Source organism: Puma concolor, chromosome B4 (assembly GCF_028749965.1).
Source record: "Puma concolor isolate L17-30 chromosome B4, mPumCon1.1.hap2, whole genome shotgun sequence".
In the NCBI taxonomy this organism is placed as follows: Eukaryota; Metazoa; Chordata; class Mammalia; order Carnivora; family Felidae; genus Puma; species Puma concolor.
Window position 1 is genome coordinate 102,075,005 of NC_141673.1, and position 19,623 is coordinate 102,094,627.

General features: G+C 45.4%; 1 protein-coding gene across 1 annotated transcript in view; it reads left to right on the forward strand.

Annotated features, from left to right (window-relative positions):
* Window positions 1–19,623, forward strand: part of VWF (von Willebrand factor) — a 139,193-nt gene that overhangs the window by 3,601 nt on the left and 115,969 nt on the right. The window contains exons 4-6 of the mRNA XM_025930120.2: window positions 9,062–9,164; window positions 9,460–9,668; window positions 18,296–18,420. Of these exons, the coding sequence (XP_025785905.1) occupies window positions 9,062–9,164; window positions 9,460–9,668; window positions 18,296–18,420 (437 nt within the window). The remainder of the gene's footprint in view (window positions 1–9,061; window positions 9,165–9,459; window positions 9,669–18,295; window positions 18,421–19,623) is intronic.

Consider the following 19,623-nt stretch of genomic DNA (forward strand, 5'->3'; position numbering starts at 1 on the left):
GCTGTATTCTTGGTGGAATTCAGAGTACCTACCTGATGTTGAGCACCTCCTGTGTTCCTGGGAAAGTGCTGGTATGTGCCTGGGTTATCGCTGCACCCCACAGTGGCTCTGAGGTGTAGGTACAGGTGCTGAGCCCAAAGAGGTGGTCTGATCCTCCCAAGGGTTGACAGTAAAAGGAAGAGCTGGATTTTGATCCTGGGTTTGTCAGGATTCAGGAACTTCCCTCTGCACTAAGGAGAGATGGCACTCTCCAAGGCCAGGAGTGGGGCTGCAGGCAGTGATGGGGGATTGTGGTTTGGTGACCTTCACACTCTGAGAATGAATCAGATGTGTGCGATGTGTGAGTGAGGCTGCTACAAAACCTAGCAAAGACAGGGTCCATAGCCTTGGGGAGATGACACGACAATGGACAGATCCACATTGTTAAAACAAAATCTTTCATGACACTTGGTATAGGCAGTGAGGAAAGCTTTATTCAAGAGAGGCCACTGCAATGGCGGGGGGGTTGCAGTGGGGCAGAGACATGGGGCTCTACTTCTCCACTCCAAATATAACAAGGATGAGTGGGGACTTTCAGCTGGGTGGGGGTGGAGGGTCAGTGGATGGAAAATTACCAAGGGGAAACATCAAAGGTAACATCTGGTTAAGCCAACGTGACAGGGTTCTTGCTGAAGTCAGGCCAGGGTGATAAGTATTGATGGAGGGGCATGAGGAATTGGTCAGATATTGAGGCCAGGGGATTTTCGTTAAACTAACCCAGCAAGATTCTTGCTAAACTGAACCAATCAGACCGAGGACAGAGTCTAAGGTGGAGACCTGATGGAGAGGAGGGGTCAGAGGAGACTGATCCAGGTTTGGCCAAAGACAGGTTTTGGCAACACTCAGACCCTTGCCGAGATGCAGGCAGTAGGGCCCCCGGAGAGGTCACTCCACCGGTCTCCAGGGTTTCCCAGGTTGGATGCAGTCCTCAGTGCTCAATGTGGGGCGAAGCTGTTTGGGAGCTACATGAGCTGATAGCTGCCTTAATTATGAGGCTCCCCTGCTTCTTTGGCTGTCACCATCCACCTTGCCTCTGCTGGAAACCCTGTCACAGTGTGACTTCAGGGCACTGAACTTCGCCAGACTGCCATTTGTCTTCCTCCTCTGTGAGCACCACCCCCCCCCCCCCCAAGGGCAAGGACCAGGCCTTATGCATCTTTGTTTTCTGGTGCTTGGGTGACCGGGGTCTCTGGCAGCACTGAAGGTGAGGGAGGGGATGGGGATCCACAAAGCACGGGGCTCTGTTGTACCCAAGAGCCGATTTCGTGAAAAGCATGACATGTGAGGAGCCCTGGGTGAGGAGTTTCGGTTGGGCAGAGAGGACAGGGCAGACACAGGGAAGAGGCTGGAAGGAATGTATGTTCCTTCAGTGCAGCGTAGTGGGGAGGTCGGAGTGGCTGGTTCAGTAGTTCTCAAACTCCAACTTGCATCAGGATCTCCAGGAGGGCTGGTTAAAAACAGGCTGCTGGGCTCCATGCCCAGGCTTTTGGAGTCAGTGGATGTGGAGTGGGGCCTGAAAGGCCCATTTCTTACAAGTTTCTGGATGCTGCTGCTGCTGCTGCTGCTGCTGCTGCTGCTGGTTTGGGGACCAAATCTTGAGAAGCATGGGGCTGAGGAGTAGTGGGAGGTGAGGCAGGAATGAGGCTGACAGACTGATGGGAGAGTTTGTTTCCGGAGTCAGCAGCAGTGAGGAGTTACTATAGAGGCTTGTGCAGTTTGAAGGATTTAGAAGGAATTTGCTACTTTGCCAAAAACGGTCAGAAAGGGAGAAAGACAGGAGGCTGGGTGGTCTTGGCCATGATAACCAGGCAGGGGTGAAAAGGACCACAGACATCCCCAGGGCATGACAAATGGTGGAAGCCATTCTGAACACTGAACTTGGGGATCCCCTTTGCTTCAGAGGCAACAGCTGGGGAGTAACTTGGGAGAGCAGCTGCAGAGAAGAAGCACCCTGTCACCTTCTCTGGGAGGCTGAAGGCTGAGGACCTCCTGTCCAATGTTTACTTTAAGTGGGTTTCTCTACCTTAAAAATCACAGTGCATTTGCAACAACATGGATGGATCTTGAGGGATTATGCTAAATGAAATAAGCCAGACAAAGACAAATACCGTGTGATCTCACTTTTATATAGAATCTAAAAAAGAAAAGAAAAACAAAACAAAACAAAACCCAAACTCTTAGAAAAAGAGATCAGATTTGTGGTTATCAGAGGTGGGTAAGGTACAAACTTCCATTTGTAAGATAGATCAGTCCAGGATTTGGGAAGTACAGTATGGTGACTAAGGTTAACACTGCTGTAGGGTATATTTGAAAGTCTCTAAGAGAACAGATCTTAAAGATTTCCATCACGAGGAAAAAACCGTTTCTCTCTCTTTTTCTTGTTTCTCAAAAAAAAAAAAAAAAAAAAAAAAAGATCCATTGTGGATTCTTGTAACTCTGTAATAAAACCCAAAAGTTTTGGGGATAATATGTAAGATTTATTTTTTATTTTTTAAGTTAAACTTTTTATTTTGAGATTAGATTCACATGCAGTTGTAAAACACACACACACACACACACACACACACACACACACACACACACACAATCTGTGTACCCTTTACCCAGTATCCCGCAATTGGTAATATTGTACAAAATTATTCTCAAATATTACAACCATGAAATTGACATTGACATCATCTACTGATCTTTCTTTGTGTACTTAGTTCTTTGAAAAAAATTCATGTTTTTATTTTATTTTTAAGAGAGAGAGAGAGACAGAGACAGAGAGACAGAGAGAGAGAGAGAGAGAGGGAGTTGGGGAGGGGCAGAGAGCGAGGGAGACATGGAATGTGAAGCAGGTTGTAGGCTTTGTGCCTGATGCGGCGCTTGAACTCATGGACCGTGAGATCATGACCTGAGCTGAAGTTGAATGTTTAACCAACTGAACCACCCAGACACCCATACCATTTTTTTAAGTAGGCTTTGCACCCAATGTGGGGCTTGAAGTCATGGCCCTGAGGTTAAGAGTCGCATGCTCTACCAACTGAGCCAGTCAGGCACCCCTTGTTCTATGCATCTTAAAAAAAAGTCGTGGTGGGGTTCCATACAGACGCCCTACTTGAGATGACTCTGGGATATCAGTGAGAATGGAGCAGGTTAGGAGTGACAGGAGAAAGATTTCAAAAGAAGACACAGTGACATCCTTTCCACTGTGTGGCTTTGGGCTTCAGGGGACTTTCCAGGGAGGGGGACCCTACGGAGACACTGGGAGTTGCTGTCTTGATTCCTGCTATAGACTCCCTACCCTCAAGGTGGATTTGTAAACAATGTGTAATGAAATCTTAGGACCAGGCACAGAGCTCATCTGGACTCAGGGAGGCAAGCAGCATGTTGGAAAAGTCCCCTTCCCCTACTTAAACCCACTCTAGACTCTTCCCTGCTAAGGGTAGGCCTTGAAGACAGGGAAACTCAGGCTGCCTGGGTGCCTCTGTGCAGTCACTGTCACCTCCTCCAGGAAGCCCCACCCTACCCCCCACTACTCTGGTCCTGTCCAGCACTGGTCTCATCAACTTGTGGGGATTGGATGTTTTCCATCCTCTAGGACCAGGTGGCTCTGCTCCCAGCGCCCCTCTGCTCAGAAAATCAGAGCCCTTGTCTTGGCTCTTCCTCTTCAATGAGTGTCCTTAGGGAAGTGCGCAATGTCTCCCAGCCTCCATTTCCTTGTCTTCAAAATGGAGACACAGTGAAGATCAAGGGAGACAAATCATTTACAAGTGTGAAGTGTTACCCAAACCTTAGTGATTGAAAGCAGTCACCTTTAACACATGGTGGACACAGGAGCTGCTGGGCCCTTGGGACCGTTTCCGTCAAGGTCAGGGGAACATCGCTTGGGTTTGTGTCAGAGGCCTGGCCTTTCTGGCCATCCTTTCTGGGGTTTCAAGGGCCAAGGGGAAACTGCAGGGCTGTGTTAAGCCTCTGTTTCAAATATCTTGTTGGGACCCTCGCCCCCACCCTCACTGGGTCATTGTTCTTTTTTTTTTTTTTAATGTTTAATTTAGTTTTGAGAAAACGTGAGTGAGGGAGGGGTGGAGAGAGAGGGGGACAGAGGATCTGAAGTGGGTTCTGTGCTTACAGCAGAGAGTCTGACGTGGGGCTCAAACTCATGAACTTGAGATCGTGACACGAGCTAATGTCGGACACTGCAACTGACTGAGCCACCCTGGCGCCCCCGGATCATGGTTATTATAACAACTTGTCAGATGTCAGTTTTCTGGCGGGTAATTGGCCTAAACCAGATTATGGGTTAATCATACTTTAACTGAGATTGGTTTAATTCCCACCCCGAATCATCAGAGAGAATGGGTGGCTACTTTTTTGTGTTTTTGGTGCTGGTGGCATGGGGAGCATTGGGAAGAGAGGCATAATCTGAGGAGGGCGGGCCTGGGGAGGGGTGAGTCAGTGCAGCTGCTTCAGGAGCCTGAGGCCCCAGGGTCCGTCCTGCACGCTTGGACACAGCATCTCCAGTTTACATGTACATGCCAGCAACCTCATATACTCCTCTGCCCCATTGTTCTCCAATGACATCCTGTTTCCCTGCTTCGAAATCCCAAGTTTCCATTCCTCTCCAGTGCCTGCGGACCTTGTTCACATCCTGGGTAAAGCTGTTTATGTCCAAGCGTGAAGCACCACCTGGTGCGAAGGGAAGGGCCCTTTCCTTGATCCTGGCTCTTGGTGGGGCAGGTCTGGGCAGGCCAAAGCTACCAGGGGTTTCCTAGCCCACCAGCACGAGGACCAGGGAGAGAGAACACTGGAGTCCTGGCGCCCCTCTGCTCAGAAAGGCTGCTTTTCCTAAGCCACCCTGCAGGGTCTGGTTCCCAAGCCAGCCCAGAGAGAGCCATAGAAAAACCAGACAACGTGCTGAGTCACTTACTCAGCAGGGGGGCCTTCGTTTCTACATCAGTAACTGGCGCTGTTACACCAGATCCCTGGTTTCTCAGTGTTTGGAAGATGATCACCTGCATCAGAATCACAGGGGTGGAGGTGGAGCGTCTGTTAGAAATGCATAGTAGTGAGCTCCACATTCTGAAGTCCGGGAAATCACCCAGACCTGATGCTGGCTCCAGCTGCCAGCCTGCTCCCCACTCCTTGTGGGGGAAGACTTACTCCCTCACCTAGTCCCTTGGTCACTGAGTTCAAGAGGCCAGATGAGAGACAGAGCCTCCCTGGGGAAGAGCTTGCATGGTTGGCTCTGGCCTCTTGGGGTGGACACCCCGCCCACCTTCCCCCAGCGGTTACAGGAAGTGCTAACGTGCTCCTCTGTGGAATGTGGGAGACCCTTTTGGGCTCAATTTCCTAATAGCTGCACGTCATCAGATTCCCCCCTGAGTTCTGCAGGGAGGGAAGGAAGCAAATAAAACAAGCAAATAAAATCTAGAGTTCTCTTCTGCATCAGTGGCTAACTAAATCCAGAGCACTCAGATGCCCCGTTAGGCAGCTTTGTGTTTCCAAAGGAGATTTAGCCTTGGAGTTAGAAAACCTGTGTACAGGCTCTGCCTCTTGATGACAGGGTAAAGCAATTGTTCTCACCCAGGGTGATTCCCCCCCACGAGGACATACGGCAGTGTCTGGAGACGTTTTGGATTGTAACAACTTGGAGGGAGATGCTACTGGCATCTAGTGAGTAGAGGTCAGGGATCCTGCTGATCACCCTACCATGTATCAGAAGGCCCCCACTACAAAGAAGTGTCTGGTCCCAAGTGTCATTATTGCTGGGGAGGACAGACCCTGTTGTAAACGTAGGCTTCAGTTTCTCTAACTCTAAAATGGAGTCAGTCTAGTTCAGTGTTTTTCAAACTGAGTTGTAACTATGGATTTAAAAATAATTTAATGAGTGTAACCAGTATTTAAAGAGATTACATGGAATAGGATAGAAAAACCTCAGAAAGTAGTCAGGGGGCCTGGCTCACGGGAAGGGCAAGTGGTGTGAAATGTGTGAGTGTGTGCATTCTGGGTCATGCAGTAAACTGTTTTTACTCTGCTTTCGGGGCAAAAGTGTTTTAAAGCCACCTGTTCTGACCATCCCTAAGAGCCTTCCCGTTGTCCTACTGTGTGTTTTTTTCTGTGATGAAGTCTTCTCCAGGACACAGTTTCCAGAATCTCCTTGCTGCCCTGCTGCTTTGGGTGTGGAGTGACTGCTCTTAGGGCCTCCCTCGCCGTCCAGGGTCAGGGGTTGTGCAGACTCCTCACAGTTCAGGCCTCGTCAAGGATCCCAATCCCAGCTCCCCAGGCTCAGGAATTCTGCAGACTCCTCACAGTTCAGTCCTCCCCAGGGCCCCTGGACAAGTGAAGATCCTGGGCAGCCAGCCCCACCTTCCCTGAACAGGGTGCTGCCTCAACCAGTGCTCTGCTCAGCAGGTGGTGAAAGGTACTCCCTGGCTTCCTCATGGTGATCCCAGCCCCTCAAATACTTAAACCAGTGCCTGGTCTGAGTCCTGACTCTCTCACCCCTCACTGGCTCTGTGATGATGGGCAAGTTACCCTGAGTGTAGCCATCTGGGTGGACCCAAGTCCCTCAGTCTGTGGGGGCAGGCTGCCTTCATCACTTACTTGCAAAGGGTTGGGGGTCCCATGTAGCCCCACACAGTGGGAGCCTTTCAACCTTACAGGGATGATGAGCTCTAGCTTTCCTATGGCACCTGGCCTCTGTGGAGTGAGCGACTGGGGGATTCTACATCCCTGAAAGCTCTAAAGAGTTGCAGATCTGCATCTGCAGGGCAGCGGCTCACCCCAAGCGGCCTGGTTGCATGCGAAGCGTTCCCTACTCACCCTCCAGCCACATGCTCCCTGCTCCCTGGTTGACTTATTCTCCTGAGCCCTGTTGAATCCCCATGAGAGGCAGGGGGACTCTGCAGAGGAGAGGCACAAAGGGACTCTTCTCGTTTCCAGGAGGGAGAGGTCTTTGGCTCAGAGGCAACATACTGGTTGAGTTACCCAGTGAAGGAGGTGTAGGAGCCCCCGTGCATCTGCTCTGTGACACTGGGCATGGGTGACAGGGAAAATTGTACTGATGAGGAGACAAGTTTCTGTGGTCATAAGGGAGCTGGAGCCCCTGACTTCTTGGGCTCATTGCCCACCATCTCCAGCAGGCAGGTGGTGACTGGAGGCTTGCCCTGTCCCATGGATTCAGCCCCAAGAACGGACCCTGGAAGGGAACTGGTTTTTGGTCCACTGCGCATGCCCAGGGGCATGCATGGTTCGGGGGAGGGACTGACTGCCAACCGGAGGTTGTAGCGGGGCTATCCCATTTGCTTGTTTTCTCAACATTTTACTACGCAAATTTCCAAACGTTTAGAAACATTGAAAGAATAAGACAGTGAACGCCCGTATGCCCACCACTCGGATTCTACCATTAACGTTCGACTCTATTTGCCTGATCACTTATCTGGGGGTTGTGTTTATTTTTCTTTGGCTAATTTCTTGCTGCCAGAATGTTTGCTTAACTGTTTAAAGATGTGCTTGCTGCGAAACTGCTCTAAGTGAAAATGCAGGGCAGGCAAGACTACCAGGACAAAAGCTCCTCAAGCTAACAGGACAAAAACCCTTTGATGTGGCTGGGATCTCATTTCCCTCCTGACAGTGTTGGTCTGGAGCTCTGCAGAATGCGGTTTGTGGTCTGTGGGTGGTCTGTGGGCCTTTCCTGGGCCCCCCATCCCCCCACCCTGAGCTGCTAACAGTGTACCATTCAGGAATCTATTCTTAGAACAGGCCAGTTGTTTACATGTGACTCCCTCACGGAAATGTCACCAGAAAGAGTCTATTTTCTGGTTGGTGAGTGCGTGCGCGCGCATGCGGGTAATAGCTAATCGCGGTCCTCCAGCCTCTGGGTCTGGCCCAGGCCTCAGCTGAAATCCTCCGCCAAAGACTGTCAGTGGCCCAAGCCATGCAGCAGCACCTCTTGCCAGCGTCTCCTGCACTTAGTTCCGCAGACAGTCTTGCCTCCTCTTTTGCTGAGCGGCTGGAGCTCACGCTCTTCTAGGCGAGGGAATATTTCCTCATTTCCAAGGTTAACCTTTTCAGCTGGGTCCTTTGCTGCATTTCTGCAGGAGCCCTCAGGCACTGAGTCTCGTATTTGACCCCCTTTTCTCCAGCACTTTCTATCTCTGTGTTCATTGCTGCCCTTCATCTTCCCTGTTTTCATTAACTTCTTAGTCTCCAAGGCTTGAGATTCAGACTCCACATTGTTCCTTCTGGTTCCTTCACTTCCTGTGGCCAGTCGGTTATCTCTGGAGACCGCCAGTTCTCAGGGCCTCCTGGTAGGATTAGTCTCCATGGTGCTGTGGAAAATGGGTCTTCTGCTTCTTTTCCTGCTTTTAGGACACCGCCCCCCCCCCCCCCCCCCCCCCCGCCACCGCCTCTGTGTTTGCCCCTCACAACTGAACCCTTGTTCACAGACTATTTTCTCATGTGTTGACCTATTCACACATCTCGAATGGCAATACCAATCATTTATTGCATCCTGACTTCCTTTCTCGTGCAGAGTGAGGCACTTTGCCGACAGGATCTCTAAATTTCTCCCAGAAAATCAAATTCAGTAAACTGATTTCATGAACTCATAAATCTCCATTTTCAACAAACAGCCTAGGGATTCTGGTTTGGGCTGTCTTAAGAGAACATTATACTGTCCTAGAGTACCTGTTACCAATAACTCACAATGTTGCTTTTACTCTCTTTTTAACTGTTTATCTTATTTAGATCATAAGCTCCCAGAAGAAGGGGTCATGCTTTCATAGTTTTCTTTGGAGAAATAGAAGAGACTATTAGTGGGTTATGTATCCAGAAGGCACTCAATAAATATTTTTAGATGAATGGAAAAATGAATGAGTAAATGATATTTTGGGGAAGATTTTTGTGGCCCATTTGATAAGTTCTGGGGGGGGGGGTTTCCCACTGAGATAAGATTAGTGATGTGTATAAGATGATGAGAATTAAACATATAATTTTTTTGATAATAATCACCACTACTGACTTTTTTCTCTTTCAGGGGACTTCCAAAATGGCAAGAGAGTAAGCCTCTCTGTGTATCTCGGGGAATTTTTTGACATCCATTTGTTTCTCAATGGTACTGTGCTGCAGGGGGACCAAAGGTAAATCAGAAGCCCGGAATGCCAGAATTAAAAAGGACCCTGGGGATCCCTCTTGCAGTCCTCCTTATTTTTTGAGATGAGGGAACTGGAGCCCAGAGTGAGGAAGTCAATATGCCTAGGGACAGTGAGTGGCAGGGCTGGGCAAGAGGCCAGTCTCCTGACTCCTGGTCTAGGTCCTCAGAGACTTGGCACCAAGGTCCCAACCCTGGAGCATGGGGCTGGGGTTGAAAGGTGGGAGGGACATCCAGGAAATTCATGAGAAGCATACTTCCTGAGTTCATCCTTGTCCTTCCAGCATCACCATGCCCTACGCCTCCAACGGGCTGTATCTAGAGACTGAGGCTGGGTACTACAAGCTGTCCAGTGAGACCCATGGCTTTGTGGCCAGAATTGATGGCAGTGGCAATTTTCAAATCCTGCTGTCAGACAGATACTTCAACAAGACCTGTGGGCTCTGTGGCAACTTTAACATCTTTGCTGAGGATGACTTCAGGACTCAAGAAGGTAAGCTTTTCTGAGATACCTTTTCCCTCAAGTTGTGGTTACACATGTAATTTCCCTGCTTACAAACCTTCACTAAGACTTCTCCCCTGCCATGTTATATTTATCCTACCAACCTTTTTTTTTTAAAGTTTATTTATTTATTTTGAGAGAGAGAGAGAGAGAGAGAGAGAGAGAGAGCAAGAGCAGAGGAGGGGCAGAGAGAGAGAGAGAGGTAGAGAGAGAATCCCAAGCCCCTGATGCGGGGCTAGAACTCACGAACTATGAGATCGTGACCTGAGCTGAAATCAAGAGTTGGACACTTAAATGACTGAGCCACTCAGGTTCCCCTCCTGTCAACCTTATCTCTTAGTGTTCCACCCCACTGCCTGGACCACCTGGCAAACCACATCTTGGAGCTCCTCAAAGCTGACTTGGTTCAACTTTGAATTCCCCATAGCAGCTTACACATGGTAGATGGTTGGTAAATGCTGGATGGTTTGGAGACTTGAATGAGTGCAGTAGAACTTTATGGATGAAATCTGTAAAGGACGGCCTGCTGTCCAAAAAGGCCAGTTTATGTGTCTGTTCATGAGCAATAGAAGGTAATATGGACAATGTGGAAACCATTACTAATCTTTACTCTTCTTTAGATAATTTCAATTACATAAACATTTAATTAGTGATGCTCCCTTACAAAAGCTGAACATTTGTACATTAAGTTATTCTTCTTCCTTCTGACTCAACTACCCTCTGATTAAGGGATAAGTGTCTAGAGAACAGTTGACCATTCCTTCCATTCCACTGTATGTGTTGGAAAATAGTGAGATCATTTGTTTTTGTCTTTTCCAGCACCAATTTCTCAAACTTTATATTGTCCAATATGTACATTTTGTCCAATGTGTACATTTAAGGCTGTAAGTTTTCCTCTAAATGCCATCTTAGCTACACCAATTTTGATATGTAACATGTTTTCATTTTCATTTAGTTCTATGGATTTTCTAATTTCCATTGAATTCTTTCTTAACCTATAAAGTGTGTTCAAAATGTTCAGATGTTTAGACTTTCTCAAGTTATCTTTTATAACTAAATTGATTTCTAATTTAGAAGTTTGGGGAGACTTGTTGGTGCCCACCTACATGATCTTTTTTGCAATTGTTCTATGTATGTTCCAAGAGAATGCATTCTCTGATTGGTGCAGGATTCTATATATACTTTTTGAATTAAGTTTGTTAATTGTGCTATGCAAATAGTCTATATACTTACTACTTTTTTGTCTGCTTCAACTACCCATTACTAAGGGAAGTGTATTAAATTTTTTTATGATCGTGATGAATTTGTCAGTTTCTTCATGTAATTCTGTCAAGTTTTGCTTTATCTATTTTGGGCCTTTGCAGTTAGATTTTAAAAATGTTGAATGTTTCTAGTGAACTGTTCCTTTTATGTACTGACTCGTCATTTTTCACAATGCCTTAAAGTCTGTCTGACAATAATATATAGTCACCTCACCTTTTTTTTTTTTTTTTTTAATTTTTCAATGTTTATTTATTTTTGGGACAGAGAGAGACAGAGCATGAATGGGGGAGGGGCAGAGAGAGAGGGAGACACAGAATCGGAAACAGGCTCCAGGCTCCGAGCCATCAGCCCAGAGCCTGACGCGGGGCTCGAACTCACGGACCCCGAGATCGTGACCTGGCTGAAGTCAGACACTCAACCGACTGCGCCACCCAGGCGCCCCTCACCTCACCTTTTTTAAGTCGGTATTTACTTGATCTTTTTTTCATATTCTCAACCAGTCCATGTGGTTTTGTTTCAGATATATTGCATGAAAGAAGCACATAGCTTCTTTTATTTTATTTTATTATTATTATTTTATTTTATTATTATTTATTATTTTATTTTATTTTATTATTGTATTCTTTTATTTTGTTTTATTTTTATTTTATTTTATTTTATTATTTTATTTTGTTTTATTATTTTTATTTTTATTTATTTATTTATTATTACTATTTTTATTTTTTTATTATTTTTTTAAAAATTTTATCAAGGTGTCCTTTACATACAGTAAAACCCATGCTTCCTGGTCTATGAGCTTTTGTGAAAGTGTCGAGCCATGTAACCATCATAAACTATGGAGCAGTGTCCTCACTGCCAGAATTCTTGTGCTCCTTTGTAGGAGCTCTCCCCCAGCTCCTAGCCCTGGTAGCTCCTGTTCCTAGAGTTCTGATTTTTCCAAAATTTATATAACTCTAACTCTTCATACTGTACCAAGAGTACTTTGCCTTTTAGTTCTGGCTTCTTTCACTTAATATCATTCCCCCAAGGATCCATTTGTGTTGTTTCTGTAACAGTAGATTGTTCCTGTTTATAATTGAAGAGTGCTACCACGATTTGTTTATCCGTTCACCAGTTGAAGGACATTTTGTCATGTCTAGTCTTTGGCAATTATGGATAAAGCTGCTATAAACATTCATGTATAGGGCTCCCCCCCTACCCATTAAAAAGAATTTTTTTTTATTTGAGAGAGAGAGAGTATGCACACATGCAGGGGAGGGGCAAAGGAGGGGGAAGAAAGAGAGAGAGAGAGAGAGAGAGAGAGAGAGAGAGTCTCAAGCAGGCCCTATGCTGAGTATGAAGCCTGTAGTGGGGCTCTATCGCACGATCCTGGGATCATGACCTGAGCTGAAATCAAAAGTCGGACGCTCAACTGACTGAGCCACCCAGGCGCCTCACTCTACCTATTTAAAAAATTGTGGTAAACACACATAAAATGACATTTACTATCTTACTCATTTTTCATTGCACACCTCAGTGGCATGAAGTATGTTCACACTGTGGTGTAACCAATCACCACTATCCATCTCCAGAACTCTTATTATCTAACAGACCTGAAACCCTATGCCCATTAAACCAAACTTCCCATTCTTTCCTCCTCTTCCCCAGCCCCTGGCAACCATCATTCTACTTTCTGTCTCTATGATTCTGACTGCTCCAACTGCCTCATATAAGTGGAGTCACACAGCATTTCTCTTTTTGTGACTGGCTTATTTCACTTAGCGTAATGTCTTTATGATTCATCCATACATCGTAGCACATGTCACAATTTCTGGTTTGTTTGTTTTTTTTTGTATTTAAATCAATTATTTCAACACGGCATTGTTTTAAATTTGCACCTTGTTTGGTTAACACATTTCAGCATCTAGAGAACAGGTTTGAGAACAAGAACATAAAACAATTACTTGTCAACAATTTAACAAAAGTGCTTAAGCCCTGTTTATTTCAGAAGCACAGATGTGCCAGTCATGAAGAGTTGCGAAGTTAAGTGGGGATACACTTACAGATTTGCTTGGAAAGTAAAATATTTACATACTCACACTGTGCATTGAAATGGGATATTCTGGGGGTGCCTGGGTGGCGCAGTCGGTTAAGCGTCCGACTTCAGCCAGGTCACGATCTTGCGGTCCGTGAGTTCGAGCCCCGCATCAGGCTCTGGGCTGATGGCTCAGAGCCTGGAGCCTGTTTCCGATTCTGTGTCTCCCTCTCTCTCTGACCCTCCCCCGTTCATGCTCTGTCTCTCTCTGTCCCAAAAAATAAATAAACGTTGAAAAAAAAAATTAAAAAAAAAAAAAAAAGAAATGGGATATTCTGAAGTGGTACTGCTATTATTAATAACAAACTCTTAGGAATAAGTCTCTTTTTTATTGCAGTATAATTAACACAGTGTTATATTAGCTTCAGGTGTACAGCATAATCATTGAACGATTCCACATTACTCAGTGGTCATCACCATAATTATAGTCACCATCTGCCACCAAACCATGTTTTGCAACCTCATTAGCTGTACTCTCAGTGCTGTACTTTTCATCTCTTGTCGCAGACTTTGAGGCTGGAATTCTCTCTTGTCCAGCAAGAGAGAAGATGCAGAATTAACTGCGAGAGAGGCTAATGTCTGGGAGGAGACGAGAGTCCTGAGTAAGGGTCCTTGCTCCATATTTATTAGGATCAGAAGGCTTACAAACGTGATGGATGTCCATGAAGAGGCAATGAAACTATGAACATTAACTCGTGTGTGAGAGAAAGGGATTTTGAAGATATGCAGTGTTAGGGGTTTGGGTCAGTAGAAAACAAAATCTCAGCGCCTAGCAGAGGGTTGTTTACTTTATGGCAGGCACGAGGCACCTGTCTGTTTATCTTAACTTGCCTACGGCATAAGACGGATAGAGCAGGCTACCTCAGGGTCAACAAGGCACGTTTCTTTTGCTAATTAGCTCAGGTCCTGGCAGTTTCACCCTGCTGCAGTGGTCTATAGCCCCACTTACCTGTTTACCTATTCTGGACCTTCTGTCCTCTGAAAGCAGCTTTCTGCTTTTGTACTGTGTTGGGGTCACTTCAGTTCTGTTTACCTAATCTTGGATGCTTTCATCCTAAGACTTGTTAACCCATTGGTGCAAGCTCAGGGAGTTCCTAAACTTATTCCCCACAGTCTTTGTGACTTATTTGTTTTGTAGCTGGATGTTCATACCTATTAATCCCATTTATCTCATAATTCCTTCATTTAGAATGTACATTGTATGTATATACCACATTTTGCTTCTCTATTTATGCAATGACGGACACAGGTTGTTTTCATGTTTAGCTAGAGTAGATAATGGTGCAATGAACATGGGTGTACAAATACTTTTTCAAGACCCTGATTTCAATCCTTTTGGGTATATACCCAGAAGTGGAATTGCTGGATCATGTGGCAATTCTATTTTTAATTCTTTTTTTTAATTAATTTTTTTGAGTTTATTTATTTTGAGAGAGTGCACACACATGAATGGGCAAGGGGAAGAGAGAGAGGGAGATAGAATCACAAGCAGGTTCTACACTATCAGTTCAGAGCCTAACATGGGGCTTGAACTCACAAGCTTGAGATCATGACCTGAGCTGAAATCAAGAGTCGGGTGTTAACCAACTGAGCCACCCAGATGCCCCTATTCTTAATTCTTTGAGGAGCTGCCATACTGTTTTCTACAGTGGCTGTTCCATTTTCCATTCTACCCACAGTGCGCAAGGATTCCAAATTCTCACAACCTCACCAACGCTTGTTATTTTCTGTTTTGTTTTGTTTTATTTTGTTTTGTTTGATAGTTGCCATCCTAGTGTGAGGTGGTATTGACATATGGGTTTTTGTGTGGAAGTACACTTAATTTCTTTGGGAAAATATTTAGGAGAGGGATTAATGGGTGGTATAATGAGCATATGTTTAATATGATAAACTGCCAAACTGTTTCTTAAGTTGGCCATGTTCTCTGCATTTGTCCCAGCAACGTGTGAGTTCCAGTTGCTCTGAGTCATTACCAGCATTTGGAATTGCCACATTATTATTATTATTATTATTATTATTATTATTCTCTTAGCTATTTTAATAGATGTGTAATGGTATCTCACTATATCTCATTATTGTTTATTTATTTATTTATGTATTGGGAGAAAGCGTGAGTCGGGGAGAGGGACAGAAGGAGAGAGAGAGAATCCCAAGCAGGCTCTGTGCTGTCAGCACAGAGCCCAATGTAGGGCTCGATCCCATGACCCTGGTATCATGACCAGAGCCAAAATCAAGTCAGACACTCAACTGACGGAACCACCCAGACACCCCTCATTATTGATATTTTAATGTAAATTAATCATTTCTGTCTTCTCAGTGTAAAGTTTGGCTTCTTTTCATTCATTTTATATTCAGTTGTGTTGATGTATTTGGACTTCTATTAACCATCTTATTTTGTGCTTTCTATTATTACTGCTTTTTAAAATGCTACTTCTTTCCCTACTACCTCACTAACCTCCCAATCTTGTTTGAATACCACTAAATTTGACATTACTATGATAGATTTACACAATCAGTGCTTCTTTAGCTATATCCTCATGTTTAACAGGTTCTTTGCTCATAATTTCTCCTTGCATCTTATTCTTTTTTTCTAGGTTCAACTTCTATTTTTCTAAAAAATATCCCTTAGTACTTCCTTCATTAAGGGTCTGGTAGTGGTAATAGTGATAACTGAAACAAACAGCCATGCATTCTTATATGATACTTTAGCTAGGTATAGAATTCTAGGGCATCAGTCATTTCTCACAGTGCTTTGAAGATGCCATTCTATTGTTGCTGTTGAGAAGAAGGTTGCCAGTCCAATTGTTATTGCATTGCATATAGTATTCTATCTTTGTACGTAAGTCATCTCTTTGTTCTTGTATTCTGAAATTTTACTATGTTGTGTCTAGATGTGGGTTTTATATTTATTATCTTACTTGAGACTGTGATGCCTGAATCTCAGGACTTGTATTTTCCATCAGATTTAGAAAACTTCCAGTCATTTTCTCTCCTGTTAGATGTATATTGTATATTTGTATTGCATCCTTTTTTTTTCTCATTACCTTACTTTTATTTTGCTATCTCTCTATTCCTCTCTGTTGCTTTTTGGGTGCGCTCATGCTGGCTGCTAAGAACGGATTGTGAGCATCTTTTCCAAGTCTGCATTCAGTACTGTCATGTTGGTAGCTTGAAGTTGGCCATGGTTGGAGTATTTGCACCATGGAAATCAGCAAATCCTAAAAACCAGGGCTTTTCTTTTCTCCAGATGGCTGGCTCATCAGCACTTCACGTCTTAGGTCTATCTTCTAGTTCCCTAATTCCCTCAACTCTGTCTAATCTCCAGATGATGTCTAACCCATCAGTTGAGTTTTCTTTCTATTTCCTTGACTATATTTGTAACTTTAGAAGGTAAATGCGGTTCTTTTTCAACTCTATTGTTTTTTTTTTCTTATTGTCTTGTCCTTTTATCAGGCTTCAATTTCTTCATATTTATAACAAGAATTTTAAGTATATTTGTTTTTTATAACCTCTGTACAAGAATGAAATTATTTGAAGTTTTTTGTAGTTCTCACGGTATGTTAGAAAGCAGATAAGCCTGTGTGACGTGGTGACTCAGAACCCAGAGAGCACTTAACATAATGCCTGGCACATAGTATAAACTCCATAAATTTTTTTTTCAACGTTTATTTATTTTTGGGACAGAGAGAGACAGAGCATGAACGGGGGAGGGGCAGAGAGAGAGGGAGACACAGAATCGGAAACAGGCTCCAGGCTCTGAGCCATCAGCCCAGAGCCTGACGCGGGGCTCGAACTCACGGACCGCGAGATCGTGACCTGGCTGAAGTCGGACGCTTAACCAACTGTGCCACCCAGGCGCCCCTAAACTCCATAAATTTAAATTCCCTTCCTTTTGGCTTCTCCATGGCTTAAAACAACAGAAGTCTAATCTCTCACAATTTCTGGAGGCCAAATGGCTGAAGTCAAGGTGATGGTAGGGCTCTACTCCCTCCAGAGGCCCTAGGGGAGAGTCTCTTCCTTGCTTCTTCCAACTACTGTGAGCAATCCTTGATGTGGCTGCATCATCTCGATCTCTGCCTGTCACAACATTGTTTCCTCTCTCTCTCTCTCTCTCTCTCTCTTTCTCTTTCTCTCTCTCTCTCTCTCTCTCTCTCAGTCACCTCCTGCTGCCTTCCTCTTATAAGGATACATGTGATTGCATCTAAGGCTGACTTAGGTAATCCGAGATAAGCTCTTCCTCTCAAGATCCTTAACTTAATCACGTCTTTTGCCCTATAAGATAATTCATAGGTTCCATGAATTAGGAAATGAATCTTTGGAGGGGGCCATTTTCCCTGCTTACCCCACCCCAGATGCCAACTGACAATACTTCCAATGTCCTGCTTTTCTTTCCCTCAGGATTTTCTATTTTGTTTTCTTGAGTATATGATTTGACCTTGAAACATGCTTCACTCTTCTGGACCTGGCTATGCAAAAGGACCACTTGCCTCAATGCTTCATTAGTCTGTTTGCAGTGAAGACTCAGCAGTGACATTGGGTATCTCCTTTGTCGTGTAAGCCCATAGGCCCTCGCTCTGTTGTGGGAGCCAATGGTGGCATGGCTGGTATGAGACCAAGGCACAGATGCTGTGAAAGCACGGGGGATGTGGTGACTGGGGGCTCAGGTTCCGTGTCACATTCTTACCTTCATTCTGCAAAAATGTTTCAAGTGTCTACAATGCTAGGAATTCAGAGATAAGAGACACAGCCTGTACCCTGAATTAGGGAGCTCACAGTTGAATGGAGTATGACTATAAACAAAGGAAATACCAACACAAAGGAGGATGAGGGTTTTGATGGAAGGGTGGCTGTGGTGCTGAGGGAGCACAGGCTGGGGTGGGGGGCAGGGAGTAGAACTAGTTCAGAAGGGCTTCCTGGAGGAAGTGGCTCTGGAGCTGCATCTCAAAGAATGAGTGGAGAGAGTCAAGGTAATAAGGGGTGCAGAGGGGAAAGGTGCACAAGGGCATGGAGACAGAGTGAACGGGCATGTTCCCCATCGTCTTCCATGTCACTTTCCTCACTGTGCCCATCTGCCCAGCCCCCCTCCCCCAACACTGACCTCTGAGTGCCCGTGGGCTATGGTGTTACACTGAGCACTGCACAGAAGTTACTCCCCACCCAGACGCCTATGTACCGATCTAATGGAAGGTTGATTCAGGTGATGACAAATCTAGAGTTTTCCCTTAGAAGTCCTGGGTCAGTCTTAACTGTGACTTCATTCTCCTTGAAACTTTCTCCACAGGGACCTTGACCTCGGACCCCTACGACTTTGCCAACTCCTGGGCCCTGAGCAGTGGGGAACAACAGTGCAAACGAGCATCCCCTCCTAGCAGCCCGTGCAACATCTCATCTGAGGAAATGCAGAAGGTAGGTGTAGCCCAGGCTGGATGTTATCTGAATGCAGTGGGACTTCTGGAATTGAGAAGCAGAAATTCATCTGTTCTCTAGTCCTCCACTGAGACGCAGAGTGGGCCTACCTCTGCGGGTCCCTCTGACTCTTCAAAGAGGGGTTCCCATGGGCCCCTTTTCTCCTGAAAACCAACTATGGCTGGAGTCAGGTTAGCTCTAGTCTAATGCTGCTCTGGGCCTGGAGCTCTAAAATGTCCGTCCAGTGAGTGGGTATAGTGAGCAAATAGACTTTTCTGTTTTTGTTTTTAATTAAAAAAAAAGTTTATTTTTGAGAGAGAGAGAGAGAGAGAGACAGAAAGATAGAGCATGAATGGGGAGGGACAGAGAGAGATGGAGACACAGAATCTGAAGTAGGTTCCAGGCTCTGAGCTGTCAGCACAGAGCCTGATGTGGGGCTCGAACTCACAAACCGTGAGATCATGACCTGAGTGGAAGTTGGATGCTTAGCTGACTGAGCCACCCAGGTGCTCCTAGACTTTTCTGTTTTATACTCCAGTGCCCTCTCTTGTGCCCAAATATCTCCACCATTGCCTGCCACCTGTCTGAAATTCTGCGATAGGAAACAGTTCCTTTTTAGGTGTTCAATAAGTGGTTGTTCTAAAGTATAAATAGGAGGACAAGGCCCCTAGGTCTTATCAGCACATCAGCAAGAAGAGGGTTACTTTATAGTTAGGGAAGCTGAGGGAAGAGGAGGGCCTGGGTGTGATGGCAAATTAATTTTAAAATTCGTGGCTTACAACAATAGGAATGTATTCTCTCATAGTTCCGGAGACCAGAAGTCTCAGTTGGTTTCCTTGGGCCAAGATCAAGGTGTCAGTAGGGCTGCTCTCCCTTGGAAGGCTCTAGGGGAGACTCCCAGTTCCAGTGTCTGGTGGCTGTGGCATTCCTTGGCCTGTGGCCACATCAATCCAGTGGCTGCCTCTATGGTCACATGGCTTCCTATTGTCTGTGTGCCTCTGCCCTGAGACTCAGTACCGACGGTGGTACCTCCCATCCCTTTCTCTGCAGCTCATATTTCTAATCATATGGTAGCTCCTCAGAAGCTTCTTCCCTTTCAGAGTTGCCTCTTAGGACCCCACTACCAGAACCTTCATCTTGGAGGAGAGGGGGTCTGGCGGGAGGGAGTGCACAGGACTGAATCCTGCCTCTACCTTCTTCAGG